The sequence below is a fragment of the Zootoca vivipara genome, chromosome 2 (genome assembly GCF_963506605.1).
Source record: "Zootoca vivipara chromosome 2, rZooViv1.1, whole genome shotgun sequence".
NCBI classification, from domain to species: Eukaryota; Metazoa; Chordata; class Lepidosauria; order Squamata; family Lacertidae; genus Zootoca; species Zootoca vivipara.
This window is the reverse complement of record NC_083277.1, coordinates 102244545-102270031: the sequence shown is the minus strand read 5'-3', so window position 1 is coordinate 102270031 and position 25487 is coordinate 102244545. Positions and strand designations below refer to the sequence as shown.

The 25487-nt window shown below is 46.2% G+C and overlaps 1 protein-coding gene across 10 annotated transcripts in view; it reads left to right on the top strand.

The window, feature by feature from the left end:
• Window positions 1–25487, top strand: part of ARSG (arylsulfatase G) — a 112358-nt gene that overhangs the window by 63514 nt on the left and 23357 nt on the right. For 9 of the 10 annotated variants that reach the window (XR_009557209.1, XM_035104037.2, XM_060271972.1 and 6 more), the window contains 3 exons: window positions 2048–2128; window positions 12040–12148; window positions 25232–25352. Coding sequence is in view for 9 of the 10 variants with exons in the window: in XM_035104037.2 (XP_034959928.1) it covers window positions 2048–2128; window positions 12040–12148; window positions 25232–25352 (311 nt within the window). In the remaining variant the exon portion in view is untranslated. The remainder of the gene's footprint in view (window positions 1–2047; window positions 2129–12039; window positions 12149–25231; window positions 25353–25487) is intronic. The other variant, XM_060271973.1, reaches the window with a different exon arrangement.

Genomic DNA, 25487 nt, shown 5'->3' with positions numbered 1-25487 from the left:
GAAACGCCTCCTCCCGACCTTATGTTTAGTGGCGCGCCTTAATTCGGGCGCCGGAAGGGGCTGCCTGCTCCCCTCCACCTGTTGGTCAAGGCGGTGCAAGGGCTCTCCAACATCGCTGAGCTTTGCCTCCTCCATCCCGCTAACTTCCTCATTCCTCCCACCTGACTCACTGCTGCTGCTCTCACTGGGCGAAGTGCTGGTCAACAGGACAGGGGGAGGTTCCCTGTCGGAAGGACCCCTGACACCAAGTTTTAACATTTTCAACTCCCTTCCCCCTCTTTCTGCAGTTCCTTACATTTATTTTCGTCCTTCCCTGCATACTCCAAATTGCCTTAACTTATTCTTTTAGTCGTCTATATTCATATATATTTTTAAAACTGCAGGCTTTTACAATAATCCTGCCAATGTCTTGATTTGTTTACAGTTTGTAAATACTCAGTAAACCACTTCCATTCCTTTCTAAAAAGTTTGTTGTCTTTCAAATAATTATCTTTATATAGATTTATATTATTTGCTGTTAACCATGCGCCTAAATACGTAACCTTCTTTTCAGTCTTTAGCCCTGGCATATTTTGTAATTTATTTTTACTCTCATCAATCATGGTTTGTTTTTTTACCAGGAGCCTGGTATTTTCCCTTTATTAATTTTAGGACCTGCTATTTCTCCAAAATAATTGATCTCTTCTAATGCTTTTGGAATTGGCTCTGTTGGTTCCTCTACAGATATCACCACACCATCTGCAAATGCTTTTAATTTGTATTGTCTCTGTCCCACCCACATTCCTTTAATTTATTGATTACACATTATTCTTTGCACCAAAACTTCTAAAACTAATATGAAGGTGACAGCATACAACCTTGTCTGGTGCCTTTAGTTATCTTACAATTCTCAGTCGATAAGTTAATTACTATCAATTTTGCTGATTGTTCTGTATCCTTTGTAACCTTTAAATAAAGAATCCAGAGGCCCGCTGCCGCTACACAGGAGACGGATTAAAGAAAAGAAAATACAAAATTGGTCCCATCCTGTAGCTTGACCAGTGGCAGCTAGGAATGGCTAGGAGCTAGGTGGAGTCACAGATCTCAAAAACATGTAGACTCGTGCAAGGTGGCCAGCTTCTGTTTTGACTTAAATGTTTGTTTTGGGCTTCTGAAAGACCTACATTGGCTCCCAGTACGTTTCCGAGCACAATTCAAAGTGTTGGTGTTGACCTTTAAAGCCCTAAACGGCCTCGGTCCGGTATACCTGAAGGAGCGTCTCCACCCCCATTGTTCTGCCCGGACACTGAGGTCCAGCGCCGAGGGCCTTCTGGCGGTTCCCTCGCTACGAGAAGCTAAGTTACAGGGAACCAGGCAGAGGGCCTTCTCGGTAGTGGCACCCACCCTGTGGAATGCCCTCCCACTAGAGGTCAAAGAGAACAACAATTACCAGACCTTTAGAAGGCATCTCAAGGCAGCCCTGTTTAGGGAAGCTTTTAATGTTTGATGGATTTCTGTATTTTAGTGTTTTGTTGGAAGCCGCCCAGAGTAGCTGGGGGAACCCGGCCAGATGGGCGGGGTATAAATAATAAATTATTATTATTATTATTATTATTATTATTATTATTATTGGAAGTATGCAAAGGCACGGAGCAGGTGTGGGGAGCAGTGGCCCACAATGGCACCCACCTGAGAGGTGCCGGAAATGCGCTCTGGCTGAAAAAGGGTACCAGCCCATTTAGAAGCAAACAAACAAGCCATTTGCCAGCAATTAAAGCCTCCCTTTTGCTCTGGTGTTTTCTGAATGTTCTTGTGACTCTTGCTTCTTCTTCTTTTTTTTTAGCTCGGTATAAGCCATTATATTAGTAACAATATTAAAAGGAAGCTTATTGTACTGTCCATAATCATTCTTTGTAAGTAGCTTTCTTAACATATTAAGGTTCATTTGAAGGGGTGGGATGGGGAACAGAAGCATGCTCTATTAACTTTCTTGCAAGCTCTCCTTGTTTTGAATTAAAAAGGCTTTCCCGTTCCGTTTTTCAAACAAGGAGTTTTCTTTCCCTCCTAGGAGATAACGGGCCTTGGGCTGAGAAGTGTGACTATGCGGGCAGCGTCGGTCCCTACACGGGGAGATGGCAAACAAGAAGAGGTAACTGCTGCCACTCATTCGTTTCTAAGGCTTGTTTGGCTCTTTCGCAGCACCTGTGCAGAAATCAGGGTCTTGTTTTCTATAAGCTCCCTAATCAAAATTCAGGCAAAAAGCTGGAAGGGAAGTTAGGCTGTATCCTCTGTTTCAGTTCGATAGCACTGACCTCGTCCTTCTTCACTGGCTGTAGCACCCTTGCCATGGAAGACTTAGATCAGGGGGCCCCAACATTTTTGGGTTGGGGCACGTTTGGAAGTTGAAGAAATTGTTACAGGCACCATAAAGTACCCATTTCACAGAATACAAACTGGTGCATGCCCTCTGACATTTATCAGATGAAAATAGGGACGTCCTACTCAATAATAGTAGTAGTAGTAGTAATGATGATGATGATGATGTTATTATTTATACCCCACCCATCTGACTGGGTTGCCCCAGCCACTCTGAGAGGCTTCCAACATATAAGAAAACATAATAAAACATTGAACATTTATAAACTTCGCTTTACAAGGCTGCCTTCAGACGTCTTCTAAAGGTTGTATAGTTATTTATCTCCTTGACACCAGGGCCGCAAAACTCCATACCCTCCAACATTTCCCTGATGAAAATAGAGACATCTAAGGAAAAGCGGGACATTCCGGGATCAAATCAGAAACTGGGATGGCGTCTGTCTCTGGAAAATAGGGACACTTGGAGGGTCTGCTGGTGCTGCTCAAGTAGCAAAATGTACGCACCCAAAGCCAGACAAAACAAAGTGCTCCTCCACCCTAAACAACCAACTGGAACATCAGAAAGTGCCTTTTACTTATATACATGTTTGAGCTATCTTGGACTTTCAGATTTGCTCATACAACATTGAACACAGTTTTTCAAGTGCTTGCCGGTGGATTCATAGAAGAGGAAATTTTCCCGTATTCTCACTGTCCCTGCGGTTACTGGGGATAGTTCCCACTTGAGAGGAGTCCTTGGACTCGATAATAATTTCAGTGTTCCCAGTTTTAACTTTGATGTACTAGCCAAAGTTCAAATTTTGATGGACAAGTGCCCTCTTAGCGGGGATTATCTTTAAAATAGCATCACTTGTTTACAGAGAGATAAATACCCAAATATGTTTATTATCAGTTTGTAAATCGCTAGGAGAGATACTGACAGTCTCTCTCTCTCATTCTCTGCAAAGCAGCACTGGAGATGTGATCTGGATTTATTTTGAAGTGGCCCGCTTTTTCTCATGGGTTCAAAGTTTGTTAATGCATTGTGGAGCTTGGTTTCTTTCCTTACCCTTTTTATGCCATGTAGTGGGCAGATATTGGGACCCTGTTGTTATATATAAGGAACGCTGGTGAAAGTGATCTCCTGCCATCATTTTTTTTATTTCATTAGGAGAATAGGATCCATGCCCTGCTTTGTCCTGAAATGACAGCCATGCAGTGTTTCCGAGCGCAATTCAAAGTGTTGGTGCTGACCTTTAAAGCCCTAAATGGCCTCGGTCCAGTATACCTGAAGGAGCATCTCCACCTCCATCATTCTGCCCGGACACTGAGGTCCAGCACCGAGGGCCTTCTGGCGGTTCCCTCGTTGCGAGAAGCCAAGTTGCAGGGAACTAGGCAGAGGGCCTTCTCGGTGGTGGCGCCTGCCCTGTGGAACACCCTCCCAACAGATGTCAAAGAGGAAAACAACTACCAGACTTTTAGAAGACATCTGAAGGCAGCCGTGTTCAGGGAGGCTTTTAATGTTTAATAAATTACTGTGTTTTATTTTTCTGTTGGAAGCCGCCCAGAGTGGCTGGGGAAACCCAGCCAGATGGGTGGGGTATAAATAATAAATTATTATTATTATTATTATTATTATTATTATTATTATGGCCTTTTCCGCTAGGGAGGAGGTTTTGATGAGTCAGTCCTAAATGAGGCACATGCAAGATACCTCTGTACTATGTCACCCATATTGGAAACATCTGGGAATCAGTGTTAGGAAATTATGAGACCAGTTGGAAGAGGAGAGCACACACAAATTGGATTCCTACACATTGGAATTCAGCATCGTGCTGAGTAGATCACTCCATAAGCATTTCTGCTTGTCTACTGGAGTGATACCCCTCTCCTTTCCCCATACACTGTTCTGGTGTTTCTCCTGCCCTTCCCAAAAAAGATTAGAGAGGGACGCAGGGTGCACAGGGGTGAGGGATGAGAGGAGGAGGAAAGTCTTGCCGTCCTAGCGGGTCTTGTTGTGCTGGCTCTCACAAGTGCAACAACTGGGTTCATTAATCTGGCCCTTCTTTATTTGTTTAAAGCTTTTATGTGTTGCTTAATAGGCCAAAAATCTCTTATAATAATAATAATAATATATTATTTATACCCCGCCCATCTGGCTGGGTTTCCCCAGCCACTCTGGGCGGCTACCAACAGAAAAATAAAATACAATAATGGATTAAACATTTAAAGCCTCCCTGAACACGGCTGCCTTCAGATGTCTTCTAAAAGTCTGGTAGTTGTTTTCCTCTTTGACATCTGTTGGGAGGGCGTTCCACAGGGCGGGCGCCACCACCGAGAAGGCCCTCTGCCTGGTTCCCTGCAACTTGGCTTCTCACAACGAGGGAACCGCCAGAAGGCCCTCGGCACTGGACCTCAGTGTCCGGGCAGAATGATGGAGTTGTAGACGCTCCTTCAGGTATACTGGACCGAGGCCATTTAGGGCTTTAAAGGTCAGCACCAACACTTTGAACTGTGCTCAGAAACGTACTGGGAGCCAATGTAGATCTTTCAGTGTTAAGAAGTTGCTAATCTCTAATTTAAGAAGTTGCTAATCTCTTAATTAGTAACAGTAGTGATTTCCCTCCGGTAGCAGCTTTGGGAAACTGGGATTTTTACTGGGATCAATTACAACTGTGCTGTGAGCTCATCAAAAATGCCCCAAAACTAACTAGCAGCCTGCAGTGCTGACCGAGTCCGATCGGTGGAATTTATGCTCTCTGACAGAATACAGAGGCTCCAAGGTGTTCACTTTGGCGCAACTCTGCCTGCTTGTTCCATTTATCTGTATTTGGTTTCACTGAAACGTTAGTTTATTTTCTAAGAGGTGCCAAGTTCCCCAAGAGGCTCCCTTTGTTTTTCATGCCTTTGAAAACATCTCTCTCATTGTAAAGATCTCTCTGATCAGATCCGCATCTGTGTGTCTCTTTTGCATTGGTGGGGTTATTTATGTTGAGGTAGGCAGGAGGCCACACCGTGAAGTAGCTCATTCCTGCTTCTAGTACACCGTGTGTGTGTGTGTGTGTGTGTGTGTGTGTGTGTGTGTGTGTGAAGTCATATTTCCCCTATTGCTCTTTGGGAGCAGCAGCAGCAGCTATTTCCACATATGTTTCCTGTCCGTTTCCAAATATAGAAAGGAATGGTCTGACATTTATGATAAAAAGCTGCCGCAGAACTCACAGTCCCAAGGCTTTGCTGTCTTCATTTAAAATCCCTTCCCTACTTCTAAAACTTCCTCTCTGGCCATACGACTTAACTTCTCATCTATTTCCAGAAATTAGTTAACCAGTTTGCATCTCTAAGAGCCATATTTCAACCCGGCATCTCACTATATCACAAGGGTAAAGAACCTCTGCGTGATATTGGATCCCAGTTCCATCAGCCCCACCCCATGCTGTCCAGTGGCCAAGGAATGATGGGATTTGTAGTCCGGCAACATTAGTTGTTCCTTCTTTACACATTATAAGATATATCACATCTTCAAACATAAGGCATAACATGTGCTGCCACAAGATGTGACGGCCAATAGCTCAGAGGGCTTTAAAGTAGATTAAATAAATTCACGGCGGATTATGGTATTAATGGTTGTTAGTCGTAATGGCTAGATGGAAGCTCCAGATTCAAAGGAAGCATACTACTGAAAGCCTGATGTTGGAAGTCTGGAACCAACAACAGGAGAGGGCTGTAGTCTTCCTGTCCTGCTTCCCAGAACCATGGGGTGGACTATGGATGAGTGGTAGAACACATGCTTGGCATGCCCAAGGTCCCAGGTTCAATCCCCAGCACCTCCAGGTAAAATTGGGAAAAGCTGAAATTCTGGAGAGGGGAGGAAAGGTGTTTTGGGCTGCAAATCCCATCAGCCCCAGCCAGTGGGGCACATGGTCAGGGATGGTGGGAGTTATAATTGCCTGACCCCGGAAGCGGGGGAGAAAGTGTCTGAGGACAGCCATGGTGATTGGGTATGGGCGAAGATGGTCAGTTAGTGTAAGGTCTCCAGAAATGTTATATGGATGATTGGCTTCCCAAATTGACCAGACGAAATCTCAGGCAATTGTACATATTATAAAACAGATTTATTAAAACATTTATTGCAATAAATGGTGGCAGTGAGAATGAGTTTCTCATTCTGCCTGACCCGTGGGCATACACAGAGTGCTTTTATACCTTTTTGACAGAGTGAAGATCAGCCTTTCTGCAGTACTTCATCAACCAATCAAGAGAGAGCACCCCAAGATGCAAAGTCACCCGCCCAACTCTACTAGGTGGCGTTATGTACCTGGTACCTTCATACACGTGTCTATGTGGAATTTTACAGGCACAATTGTGGTTGTGCCCTACTTAGAACTTGCGGTGGGCTGCATCCTCTTGCTCTTGTGGTTTATGCTAGGATTTCTTAGAAGTGCTGTGTGTGGTTAGATCTTTGCATTAGATGTGCAAACATGCTGTGCCCGTTTGCTTTCTATCAGAGGCAGAGAGATTTAGAATTGAATATACAAAATGGAGTTCCTCTTGCTCTTAGGGCCTGACCAGGATTATTCTGGCCCTGGTCATTGCCACCCTATATTAGTACTCTGGTGTGGCGAACCAGCCACTTTGAATTGATATTGGAAACAGATTGGGAGCCGGTGTTTTCAACACCAGCAATATAAATATATAAATATAACCCCAACGCCTGGTCTTTTGCAGCTGTGTAGCCACCTGCATTTTCAAAGGAAGCAGCATGTACCGCATGTTGCAGTGGTCCAATCTGAAGGCTACCAGAATATAAGAGACATAGCCAGGTGATCTCCATCCATAAGTGGCCACAACAGGTGCGCTAAGCTCTGCTGCAGACCAACCAACAGGGCTCCTTCCCTAGCCTGTGAACCTCGTCCTTCAGAAGTAGTGCAGCCCTATTTGGAATTGGTTGAAAATCACCCCTCTGAAATGGCAAACTCACCAACAGCAGGAATGAACTTGAGTGTGTTTTTTTGGGGGGGGGAGTCTTACAATGTTTGCATGAGCTATAGACAAGCCCTAAAGTCCTCCAGAAAGTATCTCAATATGTTCCCTGGCAAAAAGGCATGCATGCAGAAAGATCGTGTGACATCCCATGCCCTGGTAATTTTCCATTTTTGGCCTTTCCAGGGTGTGTATTTGGGTTTGTCCACCCCCACCCCCCTCTTCCTTACAAGGAAACATTCTGTTTTCTCTCCTCCGTCAGTTTTCCCCCCAGAAGCCTTGGCCTTTGTAATTTAATGCAACAGGATGCTTGCATAACATTTGATTATTGAAATAAATGCCACAGGCCTGTGTTATTTTGCGTGGATGTGCACCTCAGGAGAGAGTTGGTCCAGAAAAAGCCCCTTATTAGGGCTGGTGCAATGTGTACCCTTGGTGTTTACTGCTTTGGGGAAGAAGGGTGAATGAGCTTGTCAACAAGCACTCATCGTTTTTTATTTTGGAAGGGTAGGGGGAGGCCGTCACTTGAATTGAGTTTGTTTCATTTAGCCTATTTGCAAAGCAAAGCTTTTCCATTAAACAAAAAGCAAACAAACAAAAACAATTAGCCAATGTAGCCACAACAGAAAGCAGCAAATATCTCATTTCTCTGTCTTCAGCTTGAATGTGTTGCCGGGGTTTTAGGCAGCTATATCCAAACCTAGGCCAGGAAGGTATAGTTTTCCAGTTAGTACATAGAGGCTGGGTATTGCCACTGTTTCCCAAATTTGAGTCGCCTGCTGCTTCTGGACTACAGTTCCCATGATCCCTGACCACTGGTCCTGCTAGCCAGGGATGATGGGAGTTGTAGTCCAACAACTGCCGGAGACCCAAGTTTGGGAAACACTGTGTTAGAGGGTGGGGCCAGGGGGGAAATTGAGTTCAAAGTGCTCTAATCCTATTTGACTTCCTCCCTCCCTTCCCCAGAGCGTATCAGTTGTGTAAGGTGGAGATCAGGGCCTCAACCATGATTGCATTGGGGGCAACTTTACCTACCGTGTTTCTCCAAAAATAAGACACCGTCTTATATTTATTTTTCCTCAAAAAACAACAACACGGTGGCTTATTTTCAGGGGATGTCTTATTTTTTTTATTAAGTATGGTACAGTTTAACCTACTGCCTATCACTATGGCTTATTTTTGGGGTATGGCTTATTTTCGGAGTATGGCATATATTTTCGGGGTATGGCTTATTTTTGGAGAAACACGGCACTTCCACCATTCATTTTTTTAAAAATGTTTTTTTTAATTAAAGATTTCTTGGTTTACAAAAGTATGTGCAATGTCTCTTTTTCCAAGATGCATTTTTTACAGATCAGTTTCATTTGTTGAGACATTGGTGTTACATTAGGAAGAAAAGGGAGAAAGAGGTGGAGGGGGCCGTGGTGGGTGGAGTTGGGGCTGGGTGGCAATGTTTCTATTTTACTTAATGTATATGTGTGGGGTTTTGTGTCCGCTTCGCTTGTGCAGGTTCTCTTTACTATTCGCTTGTGTTCCTTTGCTGGCGAGAGAGATTGGGGTTGGCCTAGGGCAGGCTTCCTCAACCTCGGCCCTCCGCATGCTTTTGGCCTACAATTCCCATGATCCCTAGCTAGCAGGACCAGTGGTCAGGGGTGATGGGAATTGTAGTCTCAAAACCTCTGGAGGGCTGAGGTTGAGGAAGCCTGGCTTGGGTTTGGTTGTTTGTTTGTTGTTGGCTGTGGTGAACTTCGTTTTCATGTGTGAGTGGGGTGGGTGGGTGCAGGGGCGTAGCAAGGGGCGTGATAGGGGTGGGGCACCCTGGGCTCCACTCTGGGGGGGGCAGTGCCCCCTCTCCACCGACGATGGCCGCCGCTGCCTCAGCGCAACCGCCATCGCAGAGAGGCCCCGATGTTGCCGGTTGCCTCCGCGCCACTCTGTTGAGTGGCATGTGAAGCAGCCAATGGAGGCTCCATTGGCTGCTTCACATGTCACTCAACAGAGTGTGGGCGACGGGGCGGGGGGCCGCTGACGCCCCTCCCTGGCCTGCCCCTCGCCCAGGAACAAGCAAAGCGCACGCTAAGCCAGTGAGCGAGCAAGCTGTAGAGCGAGGCTTTCTTAAAACTTCGCTCCGCGGCTTGCTGGCGACGCTCCTCTAGCACTGGGATCCTCCGCTCACGGCTCCGCAAGCGGAGGATCCCGGGCGGCGGAATCCCTGTATGGCGCTGAGGTTTGCCAGTGGCTCCGTTGCGTAGCATGCATGTGCAGAGCCACTGCGTATGGCACATGCGTTGTGCGTGGCAATGCTGCGCATCCACGCCCCTGGTGCTGCCCCGGGCGGCGGAAAGCGCCCATGGTTGTGTTTGAATCAGGTTAGCCATATTGATTCGTATGCTGTTGGTGGATACTTGTCGTCGTCTATCAGGGATCCACATTGGGGTAGGGAGAGCCTTCATTGGTCAAGCAGCCTGCATAACCCAATCAAAGCCAGGGGTCTGTGATGCAGAAGCTGCAGTTAATTCAGAATGCTGCAGCACAGTTGCTGACAGGAGCGAGTGATTGTTTGCATGCCACACCTCTGCTTCGAGAATGGCACCGGTTGCCCGCTTGTTACCAGGCCAAATTCAAGGTGTCACTGTTGGTACCTGAAGCCCTTTTGTGGCCATTCCACTATTCTGATCTGCGGAACTGGCACCATTACAGGGACTGCGTAATTCCCCTCCCACAATTAATAATCATAATCGTAATAAATTCATTTATTGGTTTCCCCAGCCCCTCTGGCCGGCTCCCAACAGAATATTAAAAACACGGTAAAAGATCAAACATTAAAATTTTCCCTAAACAGAGCTGCTTTCAGAAGCTGCTTACAATTGTAAGAAATCAGTCTTTTTAGTGTGGCAGGAGCTCCCTGCCTGTTGACACGAGGCAGACACCTTCCCTGTACTGTTTCCAGGGCCTGCTGAAAACAATGTGTCCTAATATATTTTTATGTCAATTGTTTTTCAATATCTAAAACTGTACAGGTAATTTTGAAACTTCCTGTAAACCGCTTAAGAGATTTTTGCCGCAATCAAGCAGCTTATACATTTTGTTAGATAGAAACAATTTGCCAGCAGCAGCAACAGCAGGAGAAATCATTTTTAAACAAAACAGCACGGTCTGACATGGTTATATAAATGTTTATGCAGTGTGGATGTAACAGCTCCATGTACCAAACATTTCCAAATCTTGTTGGGCAAACAAAGCACAGACAAGCCCATCTCTGTCTAGCCCCTGAGGACTAGATGTGCAAGCAGAACTGAATCGGAATCAATTAAAGTGTTTCCTGTATGCCTCCTATCCGACTTAGGCAAGGAGAAAAAAATGTGGATGTTCCAGTGGTTGAAAACAGCTGTGCGGCTTTTGAAACTATTTATAAAAAGTACAATGGAAGGCGAAGGTGTTCTTCCTAAATCTTGAAAGTGGGTTAAAAAGTTTTTAAGGCGGGGCACCTGCTCCATGAGTTCTTTTTGTTGTCATCGGAGAACCTTTGCATTTCCTTGATCAGAGGTCGGCCTTCTCACCCACCTCTCTTCATCCTAGTAGATTCCCCTTGTCAGCTGCACTGTCTCTCAAGCCATGCTTTTGCTGCTGCTGCGAGTGTACGTGCTAGGGGTCCCAGATGCAACCCCCATCGTCTCCAAGTAGGACTGGGAGAAACTTCTCTCTGAAATCTTGGGGAAGCCGCTGCCACTCCAAGGTGGACAATAAAAAACCAGATGAACTTTTGACTTTGTCTAAGGCAGCTTCCTGTGTTCCTTTGTGTTAAGGCAGAGCGGGCCAAGCCCACTCTCCGACAAGCCTGTCCTTGCTTCGTCCTCTCAGCCACAGCTGTCATTCCCTCCCTGCTCTGCCCCTTGTCCTGGCAGTGACTCCAGAGTCCACCGCAGGCTGGATTTGCACTTGCTTCCCTACCCCCATCTATCAGCCACACAGTCGTTCCTTGGTTTTCAAACAGCTTAGTTCTCAAACGTTTTGGCTCCCGAACGCCGCAAACCCGGAAGCGAGTGCTCCGGTTTGCAAACTATTTTTGGAAGCCAAACGTCCGACAGGGCTCCCGGACGTTTTGGAAGTCAGAACGGACTTCTGGAACAGATTCTGTTCGACTTCCAAGGTACGACTGTACTGGGCTTTTATGTAGATGATGTGACATCACATTTTTTGTTCACACCAAGTTATTGTCTCGTGTGCATTCACAGCTAGTCCTGAAGGAAGCTTACTGTGGCTGCGAGACCATGATGACTTAACCCAAATTCGGCCAATCCAGCCAGGATGGAGCTCAAGCTTAGCATGCTATGTGCCGCACCAGTACTTTGTAAACATTTATAATCTTCAGGAGTGTCTCCCCCGTCCCCAACCTGTGCCTGTTGAAAAAGCTTAAAATATACCAGATTCAACCTTGAATAGGCCTTGCATTCTGCTGTTGCCAGTGCTGAATAAACTGAAGCAGTGTGGAGGAAGGAATTGATGAGATCATTAGAATTGCTGTGTCATTTATGTTATGCACTGTTTTGGGCTAGCACAATTTCACTACCGCATTATTGGATTGCTTGTCTCATTTTTTAAAAAGAGAGAACTTGTCCCCCTGTCTCTTAACTATTTAGCTTTTGTTTTGCGATCTTGTCTCTTTGGGAACTCTCCTAGGAGACGGGCCTCTGCAAATACATTTTCTCCATTTAAATTTCGCAGGCGGGAGCTCAGCAAAGCAAACGACCTGGGAAGGGGGTCACCGCGTCCCCACGCTTGCCTACTGGGCAGGGAAGATCCCAGCAAATGCCACGAGTCCTGTGATGTTGAGGTAAGAGGACGTAACAGTGCCTGCTGTTCTTCTGGGACCCTTTTTAAGATCCGCCTGGAGAGGGACGTTGATGGCCAAACCCAAAACTGGCACAGGCTTCACGTGGGGAACAGCTGAACTGCTCTGGCGTGAACCGGAAATGCTGAGAACGTACATTCCTGGGAAGTGGAGGAACCTGCCACTTCCAGAGGGATAAGCAGAACAACAGAAATGGAGGCGTTGTCCTAAGTTAACCAGTAATAATCTCTGTTAAGCGCCCACGGATTTATGCAACCCTCTGCACCCTTTAGCCCCTTTCTGAGACCTGTGTGGCAGTGTCAGCAAATAAGGATTAAGAAGAAGGCTTTTTTGGGGGGGGGACACACAAAAACATGTTGCTGTTTAGGGTGAAGGGGTTCAGAGATGCTGGCCACTGAGTCAACAGCTGAGCTCTTCCAAGGGGGTTGTTTTCCTCCTGGAGAACGCTGGGTTTGAAAGAGGCAAAAGTTAATTTTTGAGATGTTTACTCTCATAAAGATTTCAAAATCCCTGCCTCGTGAGAACGGGAGTAGAAATTATTCCCCACTAATAACCTTACGTAACGTCACTTCCTTCTGACCTCATGGCTTCCAACTCTCTAGTACTTCATGCTTCTGATCAGCTCGACTGGTTCGTGAAAGCTTGGGCCATATTAAATGTGTTAGTCCCTAAGGCAGCCTTTCTCAAACTTGGATCCTCAGATGCTACTGAACTACAACTATCATCCTTGTCCACTGGCTATGCTGGCTAGGAATGGTGGGAATTTTAGTCCAAGAGCATCTAGGGACTCAAGGCAGAGAAAGGCTGCTCTAAGGCGATGCAATGTTCTTTGTTGTAATTGGTAATTGCATTGGTTAAGGTAAAGGGACCCCTGACCATTAGGTCCAGTCGTGACCGACTCTGGGGTTGCGGCACTCATCTCGCATTATTGGCCGAGGGAGCCGGCGTACAGCTTCCAGGTCATGTGGCTAGCATGACAAAGCCGCTTCTGGGCGAACCAGAGCAACACACGGAAACGCCGTTTACCTTCCCGCTGTAGCTGTACCTATTTATCTACTTGCACTTTGGCGTGCTTTTGAACTGCTAGGTTGGCAGGAGCTGGGACTGAGCAACGGGAGCTCACCCCGTCACAGGGATTCGAACCGCTGACCTTCTGATCAGCAAGCCCTAGGCTCAGTGGTTTAACCCACAGCACCACATGGGTCCCCAATTGCATTGGTATCATGATTCAAAAACAGCTACCGCACACAGACAAAAACAGCTACCACACACAGACCTATACATTAATCCAGATGGACTGCTGGGGACACTACTTTGAAGGAGTCAAGGATGCTTGCTTCTGTATTGTTACCCTGCGTGGTGTTTCCATGGATGAGCTTTCTATTGTCTTGGCCAAAACGTGTTAACAAGCTGTGAGTGGGAAGCTGACCAGTCAGATCTCACCTCTGTCATTAACTTTGCTTTTTGGCAAACTGCTGCCTCTCATCCTCAGTTTCCCCCATAGGTAAGGTAGGATTCTTAATGTGTGGTCTGTCTTACAGGACTGTTGTCAGGACTGTTGAGATAGTCCTGGAAGATAGTACCTGGACCCTGAGAGGTGCGGAGGGTGGCAACACGAGAACGGGCCTTCTCTACAGTGGCTCCTCTTCTGTGGAATGCTCTCCCCAGGGAGTTTTGCCACTCTGGGCGGCTTCCAAAACAACAGCAACAACTAAAAATACATTAAATAATCCAATGTCTTTAAAATGTGTTGGGAGGGGGTGATTGTGTTGCTTTTGTTTTTTGTTTTGTATTTTTATATTGTAATTTTATCTTGAGACCTGTGGGTATAGGGTGGTATATAAATTTCAACAACAACATTATTACTGTTGCTATTGTTATTATTATTATTAATTAATGTTATCATTGTTGTTGAAATTTATATACCGGTACCACCCTATACCCACAGGTCTCAAGATAAAATCACAATATAAAAACACAAAATGTATTATTATTATTATTATTATTATTATTATTATTATTATTATTATTATTTTTACACAATCACTGAGTGTGTTGGCCTGGCTGGAATAGTCTGATAATGCCCCAGAAGGCTGTGTGAGAGTGTAAAACTATCTCACTGTACAGAGGTGGAAATGCCTCCTTTTGTCTCTGACCCACAGCCTGGCATGCGGTCCTCAGCACTGAAAACTGTTACTGGATCTTAAGTGTAGATGTGGAGAGTGCAGGCATGCCCTCTTGTTTTCCAAAAGTGGTATAGAGCTTTGTTTTCATAGGCAAACATCTAAGGTAAAAGGTAAAGGGACCCCTGACCAATAGGTTCAGTCGCGGATGACTCTGGGGTTGCAGCGCTCATCTCGCTTCCGGGTCATGTGGCCATCATGACTAAGCCGCTTCTGGCGAACCAGAGCAGCGAACGGAAACGCCGTTTACCTTCCCGCCGGAGCAGTACCTATTTATCGACTTGCACTTGACGTGCTTTCGAACTGCTAGGTGGGCAGGAGCCGGGACCGAGCAATGGGAGCTCACCCCATTGCGGGGATTCGAACCGCTGACCTTCTGATCGGCAAGCCCTAGGCTCTGTGGTTTAGACCACAGCGGCACCCGTGTCCCTTACAAGCAAACATCTAAGCAGTCACAAATGGTGACAGGAGCTGTGGGATCGATGTTGCTCCCTGCTGTTGGTGGCGACACTTTGCAAAGTGCCTTCAGGAGAGAGGAGTAGGAGATGGGGCAAAGGGGGCATTGCGCTTGGCAGCAAAGGAGGGGAGGGTGCAGCTTCGGGTTGCCACTTTTGGTTGGGCAAAATACGGGACAGGTCAGGCAAAATAAAGGACAAAATAGAGGGGAATAAAATTTACTTGGTGCAGAAATGAGTTCAAAGCAATCCATTGCAATGACCAAATGAATCTGTCAGTCACTGCAAACCATCCAAGAACAATATGGAAAGGAAATATTTCCCACCTGCTGAATTGCTGCCTGCCAGAAAGATGAGAAATGTAGAAACCCAACCAACATAACATAACATGATGTCCCTAGTTTCATCAGAGAAATGTTGGAGCGTGTGGGAATGTAGTTTGGGGAGCAATTTTAAGCATCTGGTGTAGTGCGCTCCCTCTTGCCATCCCATAGAAATGACTGGATATGCCCTGCTGAAGGTTTCTTAGTAGCACACTGCAGAATGCTCTGAAACGGAGATGAAGGAGAAACCCGAGGGTCTTTGCTTTGGGATTGTAATCCGGCCTTGACCTGCTGGTAGAAACATGCTCACATCCATTATTGTTATTTATGCTCTTTCCTTGGCTTATCTCGCGGGCTCAGGACAGTATCCTCAAAACAACTCTGTGAACTGAGACCATTACATTTGCCCAAGGCCAACTGGTGTGTGTTTCCTGGCTGTGTAGGGGATTTGAACCCAGGAGCCTAGGGAACCAATACGATTTCAACGATACTTGGAGTAAATAAGGACCGCTAGCTCCTTCTTGTTGCTCTCAACAGTGGACATAAATCTCTTTGGTATTGCAAGGGTAAATCCACTGGAATAATAGCAGTGATAATTGGGCTTTTATTAGTAGTTGTAAATGAGTTCCTCGGGTGTGATTTCCTTATTAACTGGCATTATGTAAGCCCCTTTGGCCACGGAAATGTATTTCCATGCACCACAAAAGTTATTACTAATGCCATTAATTGCTGTGACAATTCAGTCTTCTGCTTTTTTGCATCAACAAGTATGCAGACAAGAGCGTGGTGCTCTGAGAATGGATTCTTCCGCTGAACTATCCAGTGGAATCGGGTGCCTTTCCCCAGAAATGAAATGCCTTCCTCTCTAAGCATTTGGTGCAATTCTAGGATGCGTTTTAAGTCCTACCTACAGTGAAACTCGGAGATTGTCTGTGTCAAATTGGGGCTGCTGAAATCCTAGTTCTGTGCATACAGTGTGTTGGAAACTTGGGGCTAAGTTACCGGTACATGTGACGTTGGCATCTAATGTGGGGACAAGTCCTGTGGTATTTTCTTTCTGCTCAGAAATGTTTATTTCTATCTACTTTGTTTCTGAGAAATACTTGTGATTTGTGGATTTTGGAGCACTCCTGTAGTATGGGGGACTAATGGATGGACAACAAAAGTAGGTTTTCTGTGAGTGTTTACGGTGGCGAAGAATCTTAAAACAAGTGGCACAGTGATAAAACTGCTAGCAAGTTTGCAGAGCTAAGCAGGGTCCAGAATGGTTTCAAACGTGTTGAGATTCCTGCATTGCAGAGGGTTGTACTAGGTGACCCTTCTTTGGGTGGCCAAACCTCTACCCACCCAGTAGTTTGAAGTTCTCTTTGCTAACATTTGAACGCACAGCATAGAATCATCAGTTTCGTTTAGATACCTGTTTGGACTGCCTATATTAATTCATATGTTAAAGTAGGATTGATGGAAGAATCGTATTGCAGGTAGTGGGTTTTGTTTGTTTTGAATTAATTTTGCTTTATTGCTATTTTTATTAATTTTTATTAATTTATCTGTCCTTTTTCCTGTTATGTTTATTAATTAAAACTTAAAAAACAAACAAACAGGCAGAGACTCACCTCCAAGTCCTCTGTTGTGAGCCACCCAAAGTGGTTGGGGAAACCCAGCCAGATGGACAGGGTATTTATTATTATTTACATTAAACTTAGGTTAGCAGCAACTGCCTCCCTGCCACTAAACCCAATGGTTTTCCTGACCCATATTCCATGCCAGATGAATATTTCTTTACTGCACTTTGTTGTTGTTGTTGTTTAGTCGTTTAGTCGTGTCCGACTCTTTGTGACCCCATGGACCAGAGCACGCCAGGCACTCCTGTCTTCCACTGCCTCCCGCAGTTTGGTCAAGCTCATGTTCGTAGCTTCGAGAACACTGTCCAACCATCTCATCCTCTGTCGTCCCCTTCTCCTTGTGCCCTCCATCTTTCCCAACATCAGGGTCTTTTCCAGGGAGTCTTCTCTTCTCATGAGGTGGCCAAAGTATTTGCTGCATTTAGGTGATGCTAAATTTCAGTACTGTGTGTAGCAGCTCTTGGTTACATATATGATTATCCCATTGTGAAGCTATAGGAGGATTTATGGGGGTGGTGGGTGGGAGAGATTCTTTCTATCTTTTGCTCCCATCATCTCGGCTGACAGCATGCACCTCCCACATAAAGCTAATTGCCCTGGGGAACCCAGCTGGCTGTATTGTGAAAAGGGTGGCGTTGCTGGCTGAGTTTCAGCATTTTCATGGAACAGTCGCTAAGCATCTGTTGGGAAAGACTTTGTCTCAACTGTGCATATTTAACACTACGAGACCAATTATTTCTTTGGAATTGTGGGCAATTGGTGCTTTTAAAGACCAGCAACAACTGCAGGGTTGGGTAGGGTGGAGAGGAAGAAGAGGTGAATCCTTCGGCTCCCCAGCGGCTAGCAAAATCATTGTGTCCCGAACGTTTGTAGGCTGGAGCCTCCTTCAGTCTATACATGAAGCGTACACCTGGATGTCTGAGAAAGGAAGGAAGGGAGCATATTGATAAATGGTGAACTGCTGTGCATGAATAGCTGATGTCAGAGGTTTTGCAAGCATGGCCTTTGAGAATCTGGGACCCACTAGAAGTGGTGAATAATGAACAGGTGGAAATCAGGATATATGGACTTAGCTCAGAAGCTGTTCTGTGAACAAAGGTTGTCCCCACGACGGATGGTTCAAAGCCGCTTTCAGGATTACATATGGAGGGTTAAGTTGCAGAGTACTGCTCACCTGGTGCTTTTAGCTGTCCATTTGTTGTCTCTTGTATTTTCTAAGGCATTTTCGATTTCCTAATTGGTGAATAGAATATAATAGAATACGGTCAAAGATCAGCTCTTTAAAAAGTCCCTTTGGAAGAACAGATCCAAGGAACATAACATATACCGTGTTTCTCATATTTTAAGTCATCCCTACAAAATAAGCCATGGCAGGATTTTCCTGAGTTGAAGAAATATAAGACATACCCCCAAAATAAGCCGTAGTGGTGGGAGCAGGTCTGGATGGCGCCATGGAAGAGGAAGATGCCTGTCAGCGCCCGGAACCGGCTGCTGCTGCCCCTCCAAAATGTCCAGCAGCATGCACCGCGCCAAGCACTGACCCGGCGGTGGGACTGGCAAGAGCCGCAGTGCGTGCTGCTCCAAGCCCCGACCCGGCGGCGGGACCCGGCAAGAGCCTCAGCGTGCGCCGCGTGGAGCCCCGACCCGGCGGGAACCAGCAGCGTGCCCTGCTGAAGCGCCGACAACGCGCGCAGCAGCAGCCAGTTCCGGGCGCCGAGCCGCGACAGGAAGAGGAGGGACGCAGCGGGACGCAGCTACAACGACAAAAAACACCCGGCCGAGCCTTCATTGGCCGCCGCGGCTGCCACTCGCTGGTCCCTCCTCTTCCTGTCGCGCGCGCTGCAGGTCCCGCCGGTCCCGCTGCTGGGTTGGCGCTTGGCGCTGGCGCTGCTCCAAGCCCCAACCCGGCGGCGGGATGCAGCAAGAGGCGCAGCGCGCGCTGCTCCGAGCCGGGATCCGGCAAGAGCCTCAGCGCGCGCCGCGTGAAGCCCCGACCCGGCGGGACCCAGCAGCGTGCCCTGCTGAAGCGCCGACAACGCGCCCAGCAGCGCAGCAGCAGCCAGTTCCGGGCGCTGGACAGGGGAGGTACCATACTGTATTTTTTTAAAAAAAATAATAAGACACCCCCCGAAAATAAGCCATAGGCTTATTTTCTTGAGTAAAAAAAAATATAAGACATGACTTATAATATGAGAAACACGGTATGTGACACTTTATACAACAATAAAATTGATATTTGTAAATGCAATGCGCATGGGAGTACTTAAACCTTAAAATTTACAAAGCTGCCACAGAGGACTGGGCCTAGATCGCTCGGGGAACTGTATTTTGGGACGTTCAGTCGGGCTGGTTATTCTCAGGAGAAAGTCTGTGTTGGTGTTTTATTCCTGTTTGTCTATACTTGTCTCATATATATATATATATATGTATATATATAAAGTGCAGAGCCATAGAGAAAGCAGCTGATGTTCCCAGCATTCACTACTATGCTTTTCCTTCCCTGTGTCACTGCAAATCTTAAAACTCATCCTTCTTTTTCTGTCTGTGGTTCCTCTGCATTTACACACCTGGGTTCTCAACCTGTGCAGAGCCAACTCTTTCCCCTAGACTTCTAGCTAGGGAGCAGCCACCCACTTTCTCTTCCATTGAGCAGAAAGTGCTTATCAATTTCCCATGCATGCCTCAAGGGGTGGAGCTGGTGCCTTTCCACCAAAATCTGCCGTGCCAAACTGCTTCGCTTAAAACGGCATTTGATGACGAGTGCCCGCGATGCCTTTTATGATTTCCCCACTCATTAAAAAGTAGGTCAGTAAAGTAGGTCGCCCAAATGAAGAAGGAAGAAATTGTGTCATCGTTTTGCGGCAAAGTGCCTTGGCAGAGTTCTATAGATTGAGCAGTGGCTGTTTGTTGTGTGCGTAGGTGCCTTATCTAAGAGTTTTGGTTCGCTGCAGGTGACTTTTTGGGAAGGTGCACCATCAGGTTATGTAGCTACAAGGGAAACAGAAAGTAGGCTTTAACTATCATGGCGTCGTCCAAGATACTTGCTTTCACTTGCCCTTTCACTTGGTTGATTGTGTGAAAAATGCATTCATTTAACTAAGCTGTTTGGAAGGGTGGTGTTCCTCTCTATACAACCTCCCAAGCTGAGTCTCAAATAACTGACCCTAGTCTGTCTCCCACACCATTTCTAATCCCCTAGTTTGAAAACAACAACAACAAAAAACCCTCAACAAATAGGTTATTAATTAGTGAAACTGTTCTCTTTTTTTCCTGGTCAGCTTGCTGGAGGCACATACTTACAAACACTTTCAAACTTTTGTGAATTCACGACATTTTCTCCAATATGCTAGAAAAGCTTTGTACTTGGACCGCATGCATCCAATTTCTTCTGTACCGCTGCATCATTGTGACATTGTTTTCTCTGCTAATTGGCTTGCCATTCTCAAAAAGGTCTCTTATAACCTGCGTATTCATGCTTCCCACAGCACAGGGGTTCCCAACAAAATTTTCTCGAGGACCCCTCATCGAGCTGCTATTGTGACAAGGACCCCCATTAATTCCTAATCCTAAAATTAAAAAGTGAGAGCCAAATTAAGAGTCTTTTTAGTTACAACAGAGTACTCCATCAGTATACAGTTAGTTTTAATTTTCAGTTCTTAATGAGATGAGTTAAATCTGTCCTTTGAGTCCATTATTTTCCCACATTTAGCAACAAGCTGAGCCACCTCGTAAGACGCAAGGGTTGCATTTTCATTTACATTTGCACCACAGTGTTTGGCAATTGTTTTACGAGATGTTTTCAACTCTCCTAATTTATTTTTGGAAAAAATTTAATGACGCCGATCCGGCGCGGGGGAAGGGTTCGGCTCCCACGCAGCAGCGGCTGCGGTTTGGGTGGCTTTCTGCTTGTTTGGGGGCAGGGCCGTCTTAAGCCCATCCGGTGCCATGGTGCAAAGGTCCCTCTGGTGCCCGCCCCCCCCCCCCCGTTTCACAGAGTTACTGGCCTTTGGGGGGGATGGGATCCGGACACGGCAGCCGGACTGGCAGGGTTTTATGAAAAACAAAGAACAAAAAACCCCACCCTTCATATCAGGGCCGGATTTAGGTTTGATGAGGCTCTCACCGCGGCCTGCACCTCCGCCGCCCCGCTGTCCGCTACCCGGCTCAGCTCTGCACCGCTGGCCAGATCCCGCACGGGGAAGGCACCCACCGCTTGCACCCAGCAGCCTCCCACAAAGCCTCCGGTGTGCACCAGGGAACTGGCGAGTGCCGCTGCGCCCAAGCTGGTGCTGCTGCTGCTGCCGAGGCGGACGCCGCCGGGCACCGCTAGCCAGAAGCTAGAGCGACGGGAAGGAGGTGGAGGGTGAGCGAGCAGAGCTCGGAGACCCCGCGACACCCAGGGAGTCACCATGGCCTCGGCGCCTGGGAAGGGAGCGGAGAGGGTGGAGCTGGGGCGGGCGAGGGCGAAGGCCCTGCCGAGCGTGGAGCTCCTTGGCAGGCGGGTTTCGGACGACAGCACCGCCGCCAGTGGCCTCAGGACCCCCTGAGCTGGGAGCGCTTCCCTGCCCCACAGCACGGCCAACAGCAGGAGGAGCAGCCCCAACCGCCGCATCGGCACCTGGAGCGACGCAGCGAGGGCGCGTGGCCATTGAGCTTCCTCTCCTCTCCTTCTCTTGAGGCAGAATCAGCGAGACTCCTGCCTAGAGTGGCAGCAGGCACGTGGTGCCACTCTAGGCAGGAGTCTCGCTGGTTCTGCAAGAAGAGGAGGAGAGGAAGCTTTTGCCGCCTCACATGAAGCTCCTGGCTGCCGCGTTCAGCCAGACACCAGCCATTCGGTGCCCATTCGGCGCCCCTTCGGCGCCTCTGGGGGCTGATTTGGCGGCGCTGGCACGTTGGCCGACTTTAGGAGCTCCGCGCCAGCGTGCCCGCCGCCATCTTGCCTCGCCAGAAGTCCCAGTCTTGCGGACCCCTCTGGCATAGCTCGCGGACCCCTGGGGGTCCGCGGACCACCAGTTGGGAACCACTGCCACAGCAAAATCTGGGTGTTCCAGGAAGGGAATGGAGTGACGCTATCCAAGAAGTTAGGTGTGTTGTGCCAAGTTTTCCAAGCCTGAAAATTGCTTTTGAAAATAGGTTTGCTAGTTTGCGCAGCACAGCCAGCAAAGTGGAAGTGCCTGGAACCTCAAGCTTCCATATTCACTCTGCAAACTTGTCTAGGATTCCTAATAATGGACATTATCTGCCTTTTAGGGGAACTCTTCCAAATTGTGTTCCATCGAAACAATGTTAACTAACATTTAGAGATTTTTAAAATGCATTCCATTGCAGCACAAGAACACAAACTGCTCTGAAGGTTTTATTTACAGTCGAGTAGTATATTAATTTTAAGATATAAATAAGTAATATATTTAAATACATATTTCTGCACAAAATATGAATTTCTCAATGTGTTTTGTCTCAGAGTAAGCATTTCTAAACTCATTTTATATATAAAAAAACCACAGCTATTTGTATGGGTATTTCTGCTTGTTTGTTTGTTTGAGTCAAGAACAACATCATAGCATTCAAGAGATGTGAAATCTGAAGGATGACTGCATTATGATCTAAACATGAATCCGGTCCCTTTGTATTAAAATTGTCAAAGAATGAATTCCTCGAGCATCCTTAATACTGTACTGCCTGGCTTGTTTAAAAAGACAGCCATAAGAAAATAAAATGATATTAATAAAACCACGAGTGATGTGGACGATGTGAGGTGTGTTAGCTCATCCTCTCCCAGGAATCCAGGGGAAATCCCTTGCTTGAAGACATCCCGTGTGTCTGTGATATACAAGAAGCATCATGCATTTAGCCTACTTGTATATTAATTTGACGAAACCAGCTGAATTGGTTCAATCTCCTGGTGATTAGGACCAATTACAAGCTTGACCATCTTCTGTTGAGCTGCTTCAGTAATCCATTTCCCATATTGTGCTGGTTGCTGGATGTCAGATCACCCAACCGACTGTGTTTTTGTGTGCGTTATTTCAGTATCGCACTCCATGTGCTGTATTATCAAGTATACGATTATGGAATAATGTGTTTTGTGGCTCAGGTTCAAGTCCCTGAAATAAGAAGACTGCAGTGGAAATGATGACGGGGTTGTTGGTGGCAACTGCAGAACCCAATGCCACTCTCATTTTCCATCCTGGCTTCCCATGGAAACTGCTGTGCTATACATAAGTGAAACCATATTTTCCTGGAAAGTGAATTGATGTGCTTAGCATGGCATCATTCTGATGTATTTGCCCTGCTTATTTAATCCTGCCACTGTGGTTTTATCACCAAGGACTGCATCATTGTAGTGTTTCTGTGCAGCTGGACCCAGCAGCGCACAATAGAGGTTTATGTTGACCCACCCTGGCTCCCCGCCAGTATGCAAGCCTTGACAGGAAGCTATGTGGCCTCCAAGTTATGGAACTTGGAGCTTGTATCTTGGTATTTCTGTTGGATGCTTTGTATGGTTCCATACATGTGCATCAAGATTACGCGCCGTCACAAATGAGCCCACCTTGTTGCTAGCTCCCTCTTGCCTTACTGAGCTGGCCTCTGGTACTTCCAAGGCATGGGAGCAGCAGGAAAGGAAGGCCCAGTGGGTAAGGGGGAAGCAGGTGCAAATATAAGGGGTGTGTATCTCCTTTTTCTGGGCATCTGGCCTTGGAAAGAGAGAAGAGGAGCCAGCAAAGCAAGGATGTCACTCATCATCCAACACCTAGGCCCAGTTCTTCCCCAGATACAACCCCGTTGGGCATCTGCCTGACGCAGCCTAAGGAAGCCTCGTTCATTATATGCTAGCACCCCTCAGAACAAACCTCAGCGAGGCCACTGTCTTCATGATTGAGAGCTGGAGACGAGAAGTGGAAATGACAGCATAATGCTGCTCTGTAATTTGGGAACCCATTCTGCACTTGAGGCATTAGAAATTTTCCACATGGTATTTGTGCCCACTAGGCATTCATTAATTTTCCATCAAGAGCTGCAGGCACCGGACCTCGCCCTTCTCTTGAGTGACTCAGCGATATAGGCAGCTGTTCTTGCTCCTAGCAAATTAACATTTGTAAAAAAAGGGGGTACACGTTCAATAAAATGTGCTAATTAATACGGAGGTAAATAATTTCAGTCTAATGCGAGGCTTTGGCTCAAGTTCCTGGGAGCATGTTACTTGGCAGATTAGCATTTGAGAAGACAATTTGTGCCACCTTGTTGTAGGTATTCAGTGTGACTGGACACTGCAGCTACAATCTGGACACAAACTAGGCAGATATATAAAATCTGGTATCTTTTGCAGAATTCTGTTAATTTTAGTATGTAAGCATTAGCTTTCCAGCTTTCACAGCTGGTGGGGGGGGGGGGGAGAAAGGCATTGAAATGCACCAATGATATTTTGTGATTTCCGGAACCAAAAGAAGGGTGTTGAGCGATACATCTCGGTGATTTGAAAATTGGGTTTGAGTGTCCTGCACAAAGCTCCTTTTCCTGTACAATTGCTGCCCTCGATCTCAAATCAATATATCTTCCTTCTCCCCAACCCCCACCATTTTTGCGACCTTCCCCCCCACCCCACATCTTTCTCCAAATCCAATGAATCCAACCCTTAAGGCAAAATAGTCAGTATGTGCAAATGCTATATTTTGTAGTTGGGTTTGTGTTTGGGAATTGAATTTCTTTGTTTTTTTTTTAAAATATATTTTTTATTAATTTTATCAACAAACATACAAACATACAAAATACAAAATACAAAAATACACACATCAAACAATATATAACGAAAAAATATATCATTTCTCAACCATTTTGATATTCATTGTCTTCCGGCTTCCCCAATTCCCTACTATCTGATTTTCATTTTTATAAACTTCTATAGCAGTTTCTAAATCATCTTCCTTATCCATCATGTAATCCCTTTAACACTTCAAAGTTAATTCATCTTCATATCATCTACCCTAATTTCTAGCTTTCAATCTTCTATTATCTCCCTAATGCCTTAACCTCTTTATTTTCCTGGATATTCAAACTCTAATTGTCAAATACATTCCCTATATACTTTTTAAATTTCTTCCAATCTTTTAAAACTTTGTCATTTGTCTGGTCCCGGAGTCTTCCTGTCAATTCTGCCAATTCCATATAGTCCATCATTTTCATTTGCCATTCCTGTATCGAAGGCAAGGGAATTGAATTTCTTTGTTTCTTAAAACACACACGTACCAACCTGAAAAAGAGGAGACCCAGCCTGATCGATATAGGGTTGTTGTTTTTTTGTTTAAGTAAGGTACTGATCTGAATTCTGTACTTTTGGTGTAGAATGTGTTACAACCGGGGGGGGGGGGGGAGTGTTAATTTTATTTGCTCCAGAGCTCTCCTTCATAGTGAAGTAGCTCTTGCTTCTTGAACACTGTTCCTGCCCTGTGTTCTTCTGATCACAGTCTCTTCCTTCCTGCAGCACTTTAGATATATTCCCTACCTTGGTGTCTTTGGCAAAGGCAAGCCTCCCTCCCAACAGACAGTTTGATGGTATGGATGTGTCGGAGGTCCTCTTCGGGCGGTCGAACAAAGGACACCAGGTATGGAATTAACCTTAATATTTAGCTGAATTTTTGTATGGAAATAGAGTGGCCTTTATTACAGCGGTACAGTGTGTTTCTTTTTGCCCTCGGTGGCAACAACAGGATGCAGTCCGTAGTCCAAATCAGCTTTTT